The sequence below is a fragment of the Sylvia atricapilla genome, chromosome 7 (genome assembly GCF_009819655.1).
Source record: "Sylvia atricapilla isolate bSylAtr1 chromosome 7, bSylAtr1.pri, whole genome shotgun sequence".
Lineage (NCBI taxonomy): Eukaryota > Metazoa > Chordata > Aves > Passeriformes > Sylviidae > Sylvia > Sylvia atricapilla.
In genome coordinates this window covers 4,875,423-4,891,017 of record NC_089146.1, presented here as the reverse complement: position 1 = coordinate 4,891,017, position 15,595 = coordinate 4,875,423, and the positions used below count along the sequence as shown (strand labels likewise).

The following is a 15,595-nucleotide window of genomic DNA, read 5'->3' as shown; positions in this document are numbered from 1 at the left end:
CACTAAAATTAATCATGTCCACTTACACTTAATAGGAAAATTCATTGCTGAAGAGACCCCACAGGGCTAAGAAGCTGTGTGAGGTGGCAGGGCACGAAGAGCCATGTTTCTGTCCCGTTCCCCCTCTATTTGTGGCAGAGGAACCCCTCAGCTTTACAGCTGGTGAGGTTTTGATGCCCATTTCCATGATTTCTGGTAAATTTACTGTGTCCAGTTCTGGGCTCCTCAGGACAAGAAGCTCCTGGAGGGGGTCCAGCAGAGGCTGCTGAGGTGATGAAGGGATTGGAGCACCTCTGAGCAGGAAAGGCTGAAGGAGCTGGAGCTCCTCAAGAGGAGACACAGCTGAGAGGGGACCTCTGTGATGTGTATAAATATCCAAAAGGTGGGTGCCAGAGCATGGACCAGGTTCTGCTCCATGAAGCCCAGCAATGGGACACAAGGAACAGGCAGATGCTGATGCCCAGGAGTTCCACCTGAACAGGAGGCAGAAATTCTGTCCTGTGCAGTGACCAAGCAGTGAACCGTGTCCAGAGAGCGTGTGGAGTCTCCCTCACTGGGGATATTCCAGAGCCATCAGGACACAGTTCTGTGCCCTGTGCTCTAGGATGACCCTGCTGGAGCAGGGAGGTTGGACCAGATGATCCTTTGTGGTCCCGTCCAACTTGACCCATTCTGTGACTCTACAATTTCCTACGGCTTGACAGGGAGCCCAGGCACCCCAGCGGGAAGGGGGTTGGTCCACAGTGAGGCTGAGGGAGCAGGAAGGGGCATGAGGGGAGCATCAGGGACCCCGCACACCCCAGTTTTGGGTGGTGAGGAGAGTCAGCAGGGACCATCCCACACACACACATCAGTTTCGGATGGCGAGGACAGCGAGGAGGGTCCCTCAAACACCCCCTTCGTCCACATTTCAGACGGTGAGAGCAGTGAGCAGAGACCCCCGACACACCCCGATTTTGGGTGGTGAAGGGAGCGAGGAGAAATCCCATACACACTCTGATTTCGGATGAGATGGCACCGAGCAGGGTCCCTCAAAACCCGCCAATTTTGGGTGGTGTTGGCAGCGAGCAGGGTCACACAGCGTGATCTCGGGCGGTGAGGGCAGGGAGCCCCAAACACAGCCCGGTTTGGGTGTGAAGGCAGTGGGCAGAGAGCCCCAAACACAGCCCGGTTTTGGGTGTGAGGGCAGGGAGCCCCAAACACAGCCCGGTTTGGGTGTGAGGGCAGGGACCAGGGAGCCCAAACATAGCCCGGGTTTGGATGTAGGGACAGCGCACAGGGAGCCCCAAACACAGCCCGGTTTTGGGTGTGAGGGCAGCGCACAGTGAGCCCCAAACACAGCCCGGTTTTGGGTATGAGGGCAGCAGACAGAGAGCCCCAAACACAGCCCGGTTTTGGGTGTAGGGACAGCGGACAGAGAGCCCCAAACACAGCCCGGTTTTGGGTATGAGGGCAGCAGACAGAGAGCCCTAAACACAGCCCGGTTCTGGGTGTGAGAGCAGCGGGCAGAGAGCCCCAAACACAGCCCGGTTCTGGGTGTGAGGGCAGCGAGCCCCAAACCCGGGCTCGGGCGCGAAGGCAGCCAGCGCACCCCCAGGCCGGTTTCGGGCGGGTGTGAGGCGGCCCGTCCCCTCAGGGCGGGGGGCGGCGGCGCATGCGCGGGGCGGGGGGCGGTGACGGCCGCGCCGGCGGAGGCGGCGGAGGGAGCGGGAGGGTCGCTCGGGGCCGGCGGGCAGCGGGTCCGGGTTCGGCTCCGCTCCGCTCCGCTCCGGGCCGGGCCGGTCGGGACCGCCCCGCCATGGGGACGCCGGGCGCCGGGCGCAAGCGGCTGCCGAACCGGGAGCGCCTGACGGCGGAGGACGATGCGCTCAACCAGATCGCCCGCGAGGTGAGCGGCGGGAGGCGGCATCCCCCCTTCTCCCTTCTCCATCCTCCTCCCCTCGCCTTTCCCCCCGGGCTCCCCCGAGCGCCGCGCAGGCGCCCCCGGCCACCGGCACCGCGGCGGCTCAAGGGCGAGGTGGAAAGCCTCCTTCACCCCCGCCTGTGCCGCCATCCCCCGGGCACCGCTCCGGGAAGGGCGTGCGGTGCCGGACACCCCCGCTCCAGCCCCTCCGGAGGGGACGTCCGTCACCAGCCGCTGCTGCTGGGATTGATGCTAACCGCTGGAAATAGGCCGCTCGGGTGTGTTATGGATACGGATAAATCATAGAATCGCAGCGTGGTTTGGGTTGGAAGGGATCCCAAAGATCATCTCGTTCCAAGCTCCCTGCCGTGAAACACCTTCCACTGGACCGGGTTGCTCCAAGCCCCGTCCAAGCTGGCTGGAACACTTCCAGGGATGGGAGTGAGAAATGAAAAGCAGAATGCTGCAAGGTGATGCTGGGTGTGGGCACAAGTGAATCCTCCAACTTGGAAACTGAATTTTATATTGCTGCCCACCAGATGCTGCATTGTGCTCAATGTGACTTTAACCTTCTAAACCAGCTGAATGCTGATGCTTCCTGCCTCCTTATTCTTCTTATGCACGCTTAAATTGGTTCAGTGGTAACCAAGATAATGTGAATTTGTTTTTTATGTTTAGTAAATCTGACAAAGTCTGTTCTCCATCCTTTCTGTGGCAGTCCTCCAGTGTGGGAAAGGGGGATAAGCAGCCCTGGGACTCTTCTCCAGTAGGAAGCCTACGAGAAAAATGGAGAGGGATGATTTACAGGAGAATGTAGTGACAGGACAAGGGGGAATGGATTCAGACTAAAAAAGAGCAGGGTTAGATGGGATATTAGGGAGAAATTCTCTCTCTGAGCAGTGGAGAGTCCCTGGTACAGGTTGCCCAGAGAAGCTGTGTCTGCCCCATCTCTGGAAGTGTCCAAGGTCAGGTTGCTTTGAAGAACTTCATCTGGTGGAAGGTGTCCCTGCCTATGGCGTGGGGTTGATCTGAGGTCCCTTCCAACCCAAACCATTCTGTGATTCGGTGTCTAAACTGCTCCAGTGCTGCTGCTGAAGGTGGCCACCCTCTTCCCCTAGCGTGGGTTACATGTGTCAGCCCACCTGGTGTTACTGTGACCCCAAGATGGGTTACAAGAGAAATTGCTCTTCTGGAGGAGTTTTAGGTCTCTCTTGGTGTCCTTTCCTGTTTTAGAGTTGCAGCAGGATCAGGTGAATGCTAATGCATGGCTTATTTTTGATGGCGCTGGCTGGTATGTTGAGTTAGCTGTGACATTGTGCTCCTTATTACCACCAATGACTTTCCAATCATTGTGCACCATTTTCAGGTGGTTTGTAGCATCTTTGAAATGCATTCCATAGGCTGAGTTTTGTGTGAGTGAATCACTGTGTTCTCTGAAGGCAGATTTTTGTGGCAGGGTAATGAAAAGGTTCCTAAGGATGGAGTTTGAGGTAGGAGGACAGGAATGTCTCATGTCCTGGACATGAGATAGCAAGTAAGAGTCACTGTGCTGTTTGTTAAAGTCATGATAATATCCTAAGATTTGTTCTGGGATGAGGGTTTGAATTCCATAGCTGTGTCCTGGCTGTGCTGTCATTTGATCATGGAAGACATCAGTCTCTAACAAGGAACCCAGCTGCTCTTTTCTGTTGCACGTTTTTCTCCCGCTTTCTCTTTTTTTTTTAATCTTAGATCTGCTTTTCCTTGCGTTGTGTAGTGGTTTGAGGACTCGAATATTGTGGTGGTTTATGGTTTGGGTTTTTTTTCCCTTCCTTCTCCTGGGGTTTGTTTAAAGGACAACTCCATTTGCTCAAAAAGCCCAACACAAGCATGTCTTTTATCTTTTCCCTTGAGTGCTAAAACTGTGAACTGCCAAGTTCAAGGTTCAGCATTTTCCCATATTATTTTATCTATTTGCATTACTCTTGTCTTGGAGCACTTTAATTGTTTTGTTGTTTAACTGCCTGTTCTCCACACAAAGGATCCCAGATGAATCCTTCTGTATGATCCAGTCTTAAAATATATCAACCAAGCCTTTTGTCTCTGCTTAGCAAGGATGTTGAGAGCCTCCATGTTTAGAAGGTGGGAGGGTCACTGATATTTTGGCTCTTCCAGCCTTCCTCACAGGTGTTTAGGCAAATCCGGGACACAGACATGTTGCTTTTGCACATAGATTTTCACTCCTGCCTTTGCTTTGGTCCTTTGTTATCCAGAAGCCAGAGGTGCTGGCAAGTTATTTGCAGATCCTAGAGTCTCATTTTCCCTATGTCCATATGGGAGCCCAAGAGAGCATCCAAACGAGACTGATTCACAGAGGTGCCTTTTATTTTGTGGTTGTCCGAGTATTTTGGCAAACCCACCGTTCTCACTCTACCATGTGCTCCTGTAAGAAGACAGCAAGACTTGCAAGGACTTTCTGAAATCCCTGCCATTTGACTATTTGAAAATTTGTTTGGATTTGCAGCTGAGATGTTTTGCTGTGTGTCTTGCACAGACCAGGAGAGAGCCTGGTGTGCTGAAGAAGGCAGTGAGAGTGATCGTGAGGGGAAGTAACTAAGCAAGAGGAAGGAAATCGTGAGAGTGACTATCTTGTAGTCACAGGAGTTTAGTAGCAGTATTAGTCGCATTAATCAGTAGTGGTTTCGATGTTTGGGGCAGTTTCTGAAGTAGTTTATCAGCTTGTCTAGACCTATTGAGAGCAGAGGTAGAAGGTGCAGATCACTTCCATCAGGGAAGGGTAGTGCTCTACTGCCAGGTCTGGCTGCGGAGTTTGACAGGCACGCTAATTAGGTGGATGGCAAATACGTAAATATAATTAACACGAAACACGGTGTTCTGAGTTTCTGACAGACTTGCAGACTGCCCCTCAGGATTTGCTGTTCACACACCTGCCTTGTGCTGCTGAGCTTGTTTTTTTCCCGGGCGTCAGCGCGCGCAGGCGGCGGCGATCAATGATCGGCTTCTCCGCTTTCAGGCTCGCCTTGACGCCAGTAGGTTATTCTGCCTTTAGCTCAATGGAAACTTTTGGGCTCTTTCCTTCCCCTCGGTGAGCACATGCCAGCAGTGTTTGCAAAAGCGAGCAGTTTGATACTGCTCAAGGCCTGTGCCAGCAGAGGCAGCGGGAGCCGCGGCCGCGTGCTGCGCGCTCGTCTGTCCGGACAGAGCACGCGTGGCTCAGGAAAGCACAGTGCTGCCCAGCTGAACCTTCCAGGAGCTGCCTTCCTGCTTGGATTAGATGGCTTTGATGTGATTACTTGAGACATTGTTTCTAGGGGATTTTTTTTTATTATTTTTTTTTTTTACTAACTTCCACTCCGCTAGCTGCAGTAATAATTGTTAGGTGAGCAGGAGTTTTGCAAATCCAGCAAGGAGCTGTGTAAATGAGATATTTCTCTTGTAGGCAGATAATATTAGTTACTCTTTTTTTATTTTCTTGAATGAGAAAGGACACAGTCAACTTTTTTTTTTTTTTTTTGTATTAGGAAAGTAATTGACACCTTGTTTTGCCGCAGTTTTGCAGACAGATGTGTGTTACACTGCTCAGAAAAATGATCCTGCCGTGTGTCCTCTCCGTGCTTGAAATCTTCATCCACCATTTTACAGAGCAGAGCTCTTTAGGTAGTAATTAATTTGAAGTTAGTAATTCAAGCAGCGTAATTTCTTTTTATTGTTAAAGAAAGTAATGTTGCAAGGGTTGTGCCTTCACTCTTCGTACACTTTATGTCTCTTTCAAGAACTGTCACCTACATCTTTGTACTTACATAATTATTACTTTTAAAAAAACTATCGTGATCCGTTTATGGACCATACATTTGATTATTTCACCGAAGTAATCAGTTTGGGCATTGACCTGTATTCTTAGTGATTCAAAAATTGGGATGTTACACTGCTATGAAGGAGCAGAAAGTGTTGCTAATTAGAAAAAGCTCAAAATGCAGATGAAACCAGCCAGCCAGGTTTAATGGTTACAGTAAGAAGGCATTAAGTAACTTCAACAGGCTAAATCGGAGTTTAGGGACTAGTGAAGAGGTGCCATGATGGTTGAATGTGGAATCTGTTAAATTGAGGGGTTAATTTGAGGGAGAAAACTCTGTTTTATACAGCAGTTTGGATGACTTTCATAAATAGAGATGGAAACAATTTGGTACAAATTGAAGCTAAAGCAAGCAGAGTGGCTATTTGTGTATGGGAACACAAGCCACACAGGCTTTATTGAACTGTTACGCAAACCAGAGCATTTAAAGCAGTGTGTTCCCTAAGGATATACTCCCTTAGGATATATTCCCTATGTGTGAGATCTGGGTGCCTCGTTAGGGTAGGGTGGAACTTTTTGGAGCAATATTTGGCATTGCAGATGTGTGAAGGCTTTTGTAAGCTGGGTGAATGTTCCAAGAAAAGCCCTTAGAAACAGCCTGACTTATGTAGCACCAGTACTTGACTTATTTTTTTTTATTGCGTTACTTTCTGCCTTTATGAGTGTTAATGTATGATCCAAACAAATGAGCTGAAAAAAGCATGTCTGGCTTTTCTGTTCTAGAACAGAAAGTTACGAAAGCAAGGGATGCTTTAGGAGGGCTTGACTCAGCCCGGCTGACCTAAATATAGGAAGGAAGGAGGACTTTGTAGGCGATGCTTGCCAGTAGGGCGTGGGGAATTGTTCCAAATTTGAGATGATTTTATGTGGCAAATATGTTCTTCATCAAACGCTCCTTTCTCCCTAATGCTTTGCATCCTACATATATCCAACAAATGGCGTTGGCATCACTTACCATCTCTCCCAAAGCAAATGTGTGAAGGAGCAGCTTAAAGGAGTGAGATAAAAATCTGAAGACCCGTCTCATGTTGGCTAAATGGGTGACTGGAGCCTGTTTTACAATCTGCCTCTCAACTTGAAATAATTAGTTGCCTTTTTTTGTGTGTCCGTGCCTGGCCTGAGTCCCCTTCAGCTGTTCTCTTGCTGTCTGAGGAAGCAGCTGTTTAGGAACTGTGGTTCCTGTTTCAGTCAGGCAAGGGACTACTGGTAGGATTAACAGCATGGGAAGCCCAGCCTCTGTCTTTGTAAGCCCAGATGCTGAGCTTGGCTGCAGGATGTAACACTAATCATTACCTCATCTAGAAGGATGTTTTTCCAGGCCTGTTGCTGGATAAAGTTGGAGCTCAGATGTACTTGCAAGGCTTTCAACACTGGGATTATTTTTTAAATTTTTTTTTCATTCTTTGCTTGCAAGGAGCATAATCCACGTAGTATTTTGGGCTTGTGAAGCAAGGTATTTGTCCCTCCTGTCAAGTCAGCAGGTTGCCAAGAGCAGTGAATGTGTCTAGCTGGACTGGAGCACTCGTAGGCAATCCTTAAAATAGCAGCTCTAAAATATCAGCTGTTGTCTCACTGGTGCTGAAATACTTTTTGGGGAGAAGCTGGCCATTGGAATGGTGTTTGGGAGGGAGGGGGTAAGGGAGCTGCAGTAAATCAAATTTTCCTTCAGAAAGGTGGCTTTGAGGGTTTGTATTAAACCCCAGGGAAAGGAAGGTGCATGGTCACTTCAGTACCAGGAGCAGAGGGTCTTGCACCTCTGAGACCACCAGTGACAGAGCTGGCCTTGCATGCAGTAGAAAAATAGCTGATTTTTTGGCTTTATCACACAGTAAAGATGAGGAAAGTGCTTAAGGGCTTCTTGTCAGAAGACATTTGTAGCCTTTAACTCCCAAGACACTTTCCTTTCCTTCACCTTATTTTAGTTACGGAACAAGAGATAGACTGAAGAACTTTTCCTGCCTAATGCTGAGAAAATAAACTGGTGTGTGCAGTGAAACGAGAACATTACATCAGGCAAAATATGTATTTCAAAAACATCCTTATGGACAGGCTTGGTGTGGAAGTAGTAGGTTACAAGAAATGTCAGGCAGCTCTCAAAGGCTTGGCTGTAGAAAATTTAGCTGTTGAGCTCACGGTGTTGAGGGTCTGCAGAGAGGGTACAAAAGTCTGGGAAAACACAGAAGTACCACTTTGATGTTGGCTGGAATGTGCCAGAACTCTGCCCATTGGGAGAGTTTGACAAGTGTACTCACCTGGACCTCAGCACCAAAGGCATTTCTGATGAATATTTGGATGGTTTCTCATTCTGCCTTTAAACAAACTTAGCTAAGTGGCATGAGGTGTGAAGGGCAAGGCTTGGGAAGCATTTCCCAAGGAGCAGGGCTAGGAGCACTGTTTTGGCCTAACCAGCTGAGAATTTTGGGCGTTGAGAGGGGAAAAGATGCAAACAAACTCTGACTAATGCCGTTTCCAAAACTGAGCGTTGCTTGTTTTGGGATGTGGATGTGTGCCTAAACCAAAAAACTAGGCAGAAATGGGTGGATCCCTGGCTAAATGAAGCTGTGTCCTCCTCAGAAATGATTTGACTTGCACTTGAGCATCCAGCCTGCAATTCTGTGCTCTGTTCCTCCATCCCCTCAGTGTTTCATGTTTTCCTGCAAGTGAAGTTCTGATACACTGTGTGCTACTTCAGGGTGTGGAGTTCTGAAAGGAGAGATGTTTGTCTTTCAGTCGTTTGAAAAGATGTTGGTTTTAATCTCAGACATAAAATTGTGCAAGTTTTAACAGAACTATCCGTTTCTGGGTTGGGAAAGGTTGGATGTTTTGGGGTTTGGATAGACTTGAATAATAAAGGGCACAGCTCTGAGCTGAGACTTCAAGTGACTAGTTCTGACTTGAAAGTTTCACTAAATACATTGGAATAACATTTGTTAGTTTAAGGACTTAAGATCCTGCTCGTTGCCAAGAAAAATGACTGTCTGAGCTAATTGCTCATTAAAAATGTCTGACCTAGAACTGGGAAGTTGATTGCTTTGAGGTGCGCTTTCAGTAGGAAATAGCCTGGGTGTGATCAGAGGAGAGATGGATTTGCTCAGTGGCATCTGCTTTGCCCTTCTGTGTGCCTGTGAGCCAGCTTGGCATGGGCTGTGGGTTTATCCACCTAAACACTCCTGCAGCTTCTCAGAGTTGAGCTGGAGACAAGGAAAGTGGTCTGGAAGTGCCAAATCCGAGCGGTGTTCCTGTCTCAGATGTGGTGTGGAATGAGGAAGCCTCTTCACTTCTTATTGCTTCTACTCCTCGCTGGTTTATCACCTCTTTCCTCCTTCCTGCACGCTGCTTTTCTCTACAAGAGCAGAGTTTCTTCTGTCATACAGCTTAATCCTCATATTAGGCTTGCAAAAACACTGTGTGCCTTCTTCTCCAATGCTTCCCAAGCTTCTGCCCTCCTGGAGACAATATTTAGATTTTATTTTTGTGTTATGTGCTGCTGTACAAGAAATCGGAGGCTTTGGTAAACCATAATTGCCAGGTGCACCACCGTAGCCATGTTCCTATTTTTAACACCTGCTAATTAGGTATGATAATTAGTGCTTGTTATCTTTGGCAGGTGAAGAAATGCGAAGACTGTAGCTGGGTCTCAGGGCTGCAGTTTCCTTTCCTTATAGCTGTTGGAAGGTTTTTGTGAACGAGACTGGAATATTCAATTTGTATCCAAACCTTCTGTCCAAGAAATCGCAAAATGCTATCTCCAAATGGCTTCCCCAAAAATAGATCTCTCAGAGCTGGGCTTTTCCTACCATGATGTCATTACTTGCAGTTTTTGGATGTAATCAGTGTCAGATTGATTTATCTCTCCAGACCGGCCGAGTTTACTGGAAGAGAGTTCCACAAAAGGAGTTTATTTGTGTGTTTGCTGGTGTTGCTGTTTGGGCAGTGACTTGTGTGTTAATATTGCCTGCAGTGAAGTGGAGATGCCTCTGTCCCACTGGTGATTCCTTGCAAACCATTCCCCCAGTCCAACAGATGCTCTGCTCAGACAGGGAATGTAAAGCAGTAATATTTCTTCCCTCCTGGTTTCTGCTTGTGCGTATCTTGTGACCTTTCCCTTTGCCAGCATCTGATTTAAATTTAATATTACTTTTTTTCCCCTTTGCCCTCCTCTTTTGAGTACTTCCTACGTCCCAAAATAACCTTTCTCTAATCCCAGTGAATACCATGTTTAGTTGAGTGTGTCTCTTGTGTCTGCCTTTGCCAGCCCTTTCCAGTAGGCAGAAATGGAATACAGGAGGATCTGGCACGCTAAAAGCTGGGTCAGGTTTTGAAACTCATTCCCTCAGGTCAGATGGATTTCAGGCATCCCCACTTGGGTCTTCTAATTATGGAGCATTTATCAGCTAACATGCTGGCATGACAGGAGAGCAAGGAAAGGCTCTTGGTCTGCTTCACATGCAGAAAAACCCCTGGGCTCTGGTCTCCTATCGGACTCTTGTAGCTTCACATTTTTTCCCTTTTAAAACACACGTTCCTTCAGGGTCCGATAGTTGAGATATGTCTTTTTTTATCAGTGCCAAAGTGCTGCAGTCTTCACACAAACTCTTGAAATTGTGTCTGCTTCTGCTGCTGACTACAATCAGAGGAAACAGCCTATGGCTTTTTTTTTTTTTTTTTTTTTTTTTTTTTTTTTTTTTTTTTTAATCTGTATTTGCATTTTATTTCTCTCTGATTGCAAACTTGAAGTTCTTTCAACAGACTTGCCAGGAAAATAGTAGATACAACTTTATGTGTTCTCAGGAAACAAGTAAATTTTTTGATGGTCTACAACCCCTTTTTCTTTGCTGTGCAACTGTGCATTTCCCATAAGCTGTTTTCCTTAAAATGTCCATTCTCCCATATGAAAAATATGTGTGTTGGTCTTGGTTTGCTTCCTTTGCTGCATGTGCTGCTGGACTCTAAGAGGATTTACACTGACAAATATGTTGAAGCAACATCTGTTGAAAATGAAAGTGGGCTTTTGGGACATGTTTTGTGATACCCAAAGGTCAGGCTGCTCCATTGTCTCTTCCATATGAAATTGAAATCTGCCCTGATGTGAAATGAGTGTGTTGGAACAGTGATGTGACCTAACCTTTACATGAACTGTGGAGGAATCCAGGGGCTCTGGGAGATAGTGTGGATACAAGAGATAATCTTGGTATATGTAGAGGATGTCACTGTGTTATTTATAGAGGGTTACACAGTGTTTTTAGGAATATTTGTGCATTCTTCTTTAATTACCCTGGGGGAAAAAAAAGTCATTATTTGGTGAGCTGGAGCAAGTGAAGAAAGGTTCTCTGTATGTGCTGGTGAAATGCTTTTGTATCACTGGTGGAGTAAGCACATCCTGTCAAACTCTGCAATAATTTTCAGTCAAGAGGTAACCCAGAACTTTCCAACCAATCTACAATTTTAGCATTAGAACATAAAGACCAGTGGGGTTTTTTTAGGGGAGATTGAACCTGTTAAAACAGAAACAAGCTTTTTAGAGATCTGAATTATCTAGAGATGCTTCTCTGGGGTGCGCTATCTGTGCTGCTGGCTGCACAAGGCTCCTCTTCCAGTCTTCCCACTATAAAATCATTACAGTGCACCCAAAAAAGTCTTGGATGCTCAGTGATTTACAGCAATCAGGTATAAACCCCTTAGGAATAAACCTTTCTAAGATTCCTTGCTGCGCCTCAGGAACTGGTAGAAAATTCCCTTGAGGGAATTGGGGTTTCATTGTAATTTTCCCTAATAGGATGTGATTCTCCAAGGGCTAAGCTTTTGCTGCTGGCCTATCCTGTTCTCTCACCACTTGTTGTCACTTTGCCATTTTTCAAACACAGCTACTCCTGACTTTAAACTTACAGGTCGACACAATTTGAGTGTTAAATAGGTTGTGTGACTGAAGATACAATTTATAATTGTATCTGCTGGGTGGTAAGAGCTGTTAGGAAAAAATGGAGCGGGCAAAGGAAGGAGGTGCCCAAGGGCGAGCTGCCTTGTGCTGTTGGCGCATTGCAAGTGGGATTCTGTGATTTCCAGAATTCCACTGAAATAGCTGTGCAGGTCACTCCTGCTGTACCTCTAACAAAGGTGTGTGTAGCCCAGTAGCACATTTCAAACTGAATTAATTTGTTAGTGAGGGTTAGGACACAGATTCTCCAGGTAATCCATTACTGCTCAGACCCAGTTTGGAGGCAGTAATCCCGTCCCACCCCCACACAAAAGCTGTCCAATCGTTTCTCAAACAATGCTGCTTTTTTAGCCCTAATCCCAGTTGAAAGGTGGTTCAGCGCCATCGCTGAACTCTGGGCAAGTTCTCTTGACATGTCCTGGCTCTCTCTCGGGGAATTCCTCTTCCCAGGAGGGAGAGGGTTGTGGAATGATAGCAGCATGAGAGGGTAACTCCTGTCCGCCGGCCAGGTAAGACCATCTCAAAAATTTTTCAACTGGTTATAGCGGTGAGATATGGAGGACACTGCAGTTTTAAATTTTTTTTTTTGTAAATTTATTTTTAACAGGTCTCTTAAAATTGCTGGAAAAGTGTGATTTTTTGAAAAAAACCTTGTTCCCTGTGAAATATCCTCTCTGTGCTTTTTCTGCAAACCGAGCGTAGGACTTGGCTCCTCTCCTGGAGAGCCGTGGTTTCAGCACCGTTGCTAAATGTTTGAAGTTTGACATTTGTGCTTGAAGGACAGAAAATCCAGTACAGCATGGTGTAGTGGAAGCTGTTATCCATCCTCTGCAGCATCCAGCTGTACTAACAGGAAAAATCTGGCTTTTTTAAGGTGGTTTCTCTGGGTTTCGCCACTTTCCCTTATATCGGATTTGCCCAAGCAGGTTGTGGCATTCCCTTGGTGGATGTTACAAATGGAGAATTTCAGCCTGTAGTTGAAATGTTCTGGCTTTCCCTTGAGGATATAGTAGCCTGAGGGAGAGCCATGGGCTATTTCCTGTAGCAGAAAATCTCAATTAACCAGATGCACAGTCCCTCTGCAGTAAGGTGGTACAGTTTGAAGAATGCTGTGCAACTCTTTCCCACCTGGATCTCTCCAAACACTTGTTACACAAAGAAGTGGTCCAGAGCTTAACACAAATGTATGGCAGTGAGGGGGCACGAAAAACCACTATTTTTACAATAATTCCCTTGGGAATTGTGATTATTTTTTTAATAGGAGTTTCTCTCATATGGTGAGTTTGAAACATGGATTGTTTTATATATAAAATGAAAACAGTTGCTCCTGGTGACATCTCTTGAAGGATCCCTTGTGCAATATATTTTATATACTGCATTTCTGATCTTCTCCACTGCTTATTATGACTCTGGGCCCTTCTTTTAGATTTCATATAAAATCAGTGCAGTTGGAGAGGGTGAAAAACCAGTACTTTGCAGCTTGTAACCATTGCACAATATCCAACAAAACAGCGCATTGTAAACATAATAAAATGGTCTATTAATGAATTGCTTTATTAACTCTAATCAGTCTAAAGAGCTAAATTTAATTAAATCTGCTTGTGGATGAGAACATTCCACTCCTGGAAGGGTGCACTAAAGGTCATCCCCTGTTTTGAATCTTAATGTTTGCATGTAAAAGTTTGTTTTGTCTTTCATTTGCTTGAGGTCAGGTAGGAATGTGGCTTTAAAGAGGTTTTATTATTAATTATTTGAAGAGGTTTTGTCTCCCTGCCTTTTTGTGAGAGAAATCAGAAATATACCTATAAGGCATGAGGAAAAGCTTTGTCTATTAGATATAGGTAGTTGCAGGTATTTAACACTTTTTGGAATGAAAGCGCTGTGTGAAGGGGATGGAACCCTTTGCTCTGATACTTCAGTGTTTCTGGTTTGAACTGCCACTGGTTAAAGTACTTAACTGTAAATAGTAATTTGTTTTTTAAATATCTTGAATTTTAATTTGAATTCAATCCTTTCCAGGGCATGAGGAAAAAGGAGAATATTTTCAGATACATGGCTAGGAAAGGAATATGTCACTGAGTGCAAATGAAACATGTTTCACTCCTTAGAAGTTGTCTTGGACTTATTTTTTTTAAAGGGTGCTCAAACAGTATTGAGTGTCCACATTTCTGAGTGGCTTCTACAGCATTATCCCTTGTTTGGACATTTTTATATTAAATTTTGGAAGTAGGCTCTGGACATCTGCCTTACCATGAGAGTGTTCCAAGACACGCTGATTTTTCTCCTGCTGTCAATGAGCTGTGGGATTTGGGATCAAAATTGAGGATTAGACTTCAGGAAGTTCCAAGAGCTGACACCATATCAGGAAATCCTGCCTAGCAGCCAAAAATCTGAGTGTCACCTTGGGAAGGCCTTCAGAGTTTTATAAATTTGATCAAGGGTAACTGTTATGCCTGTGTGTTATACCTGTGTTACGTTCCTGCTGAAAACCTCAGGTGTTTTTATTTCTGTGTGGGATAAAACACGCACTCTTCCACAAGTAAATGCACGATGGTTTCTTGGATGCATTTTCAGTATTTAAAAAAGAAAGGATGGGGAGGCAGAGGGGGAGAAAACAGAGGGGGGGAAAGGTGTGATGTGGTAGGGAGCAAAGGAGCAGCTGATATAAGGTCTGATGGTAGCAGTGGTACAGCTTTGTCAGCCCGGTAGGATTTTGTCTACTCCTGGGCTCCAGTCTTGTTTCAAGGAAAGGCTTTGCTAACTTAAACTCAGTAATGAAGTGTAGATGGTAGGTGTGATGGCTTTCTTTCAAAGACTCTGTGCACTTCTGCTCCTTGAGAATATTATGGGGTGCTTTGAAAATAACTCCAAAGGGGGACTTTTTTTCCCCCCCTCCTCATCCAGGAGAACTTGGATTTGGCGTCAGGCGGACTGTACAATTCAGACATACTGTGCACCAGACAGGCAGTTTATATATAGAAGCAACACACTTCTAGTACTCTCTTTAATGTGCTAAGCTTGACAGAATTCCATCTGAGATGCAGTAAGTGGTTGCTCTGGCTGGATTTGCTAGCTAATGAAGACTGGGGAAAAGAGGGAAAGTGTACCCTGGCAAATAAGGGAAATGTAGGTAATTCACATCATACACTGAATTGTTTCCTTCGAAATATTATACATGCCTTCAAAAGTAGTTATGTGATTTATTGATTGATTTATTTATTGTCATGCTCTTCACTTTGCTTTTGCCTCAGTTGTACAACAGGAAAGCAGGCATGGGATGCAGTGAGATGAAATATTCATCCCAGTGCTGCCAGACCAGGGCAAGTGTATAAATCGATTTAATTTCCAATTCTGTAGTGTTTCAGGAGTTTTCTGTGAAGTGTGACCTGATTGTGGAGGGAACACCTTGGAAAGTTCAGAAATAAGGTTTTTTTAATCTAACATAATGGCCCTAGTTGACAGTCTTCTGTGCTTAGTTATTTATTTGAGACAGCTTTTCTTGCACGATAGTTTTAAGACCAGTCCTATTTTTATAGTACATGAAAATACTTAGGCAGAGTGGGAGTCAGCAATTAAATATTTTTGTTCCCTAAAGTGGTGGCTCTTGGCCAACTTCTTGTGCTCTTACTGATCAACTGCTGGTCTTAATTCTGCTGAACTCAAACTTTTTTTTTTTCCTTAATTTTAATCTCTGAGAAGCAGGAGTAATTATTTATGCATGATTCTTGCTCCTGAGTGTTGTTTCATTAATGAGATGCTGCTATTCCGTGGTTCTTGAAAGGAGTTTGTTCAGGGGCCTGGCTGTGCCACTGCCCTGTGTGACACCGTGCAACTCAATCAATAGAGATGTTGGCTTCAAAGTGTCCTTGTTTTTTCTTGAGTTTTATTGAAGATGGAGTCCCTT

General features: G+C 45.5%; 1 protein-coding gene across 11 annotated transcripts in view; it reads left to right on the top strand.

Annotated features, from left to right (window-relative positions):
• Window positions 1–1,702: 1,702 nt before the first annotated feature.
• The window catches only part of LRRFIP1 (LRR binding FLII interacting protein 1), a 100,922-nt gene continuing 87,029 nt past the window's right edge, over window positions 1,703–15,595 (top strand). For 2 of the 11 annotated variants that reach the window (XM_066322464.1, XM_066322463.1), the window contains exon 1: window positions 1,703–1,888. In XM_066322464.1, the coding sequence (XP_066178561.1) occupies window positions 1,799–1,888 (90 nt within the window). In that variant the 5' untranslated portion in view covers window positions 1,703–1,798. The remainder of the gene's footprint in view (window positions 1,889–15,595) is intronic. The other 9 variants (XM_066322456.1, XM_066322457.1, XM_066322460.1 and 6 more) reach the window with 7 other exon arrangements.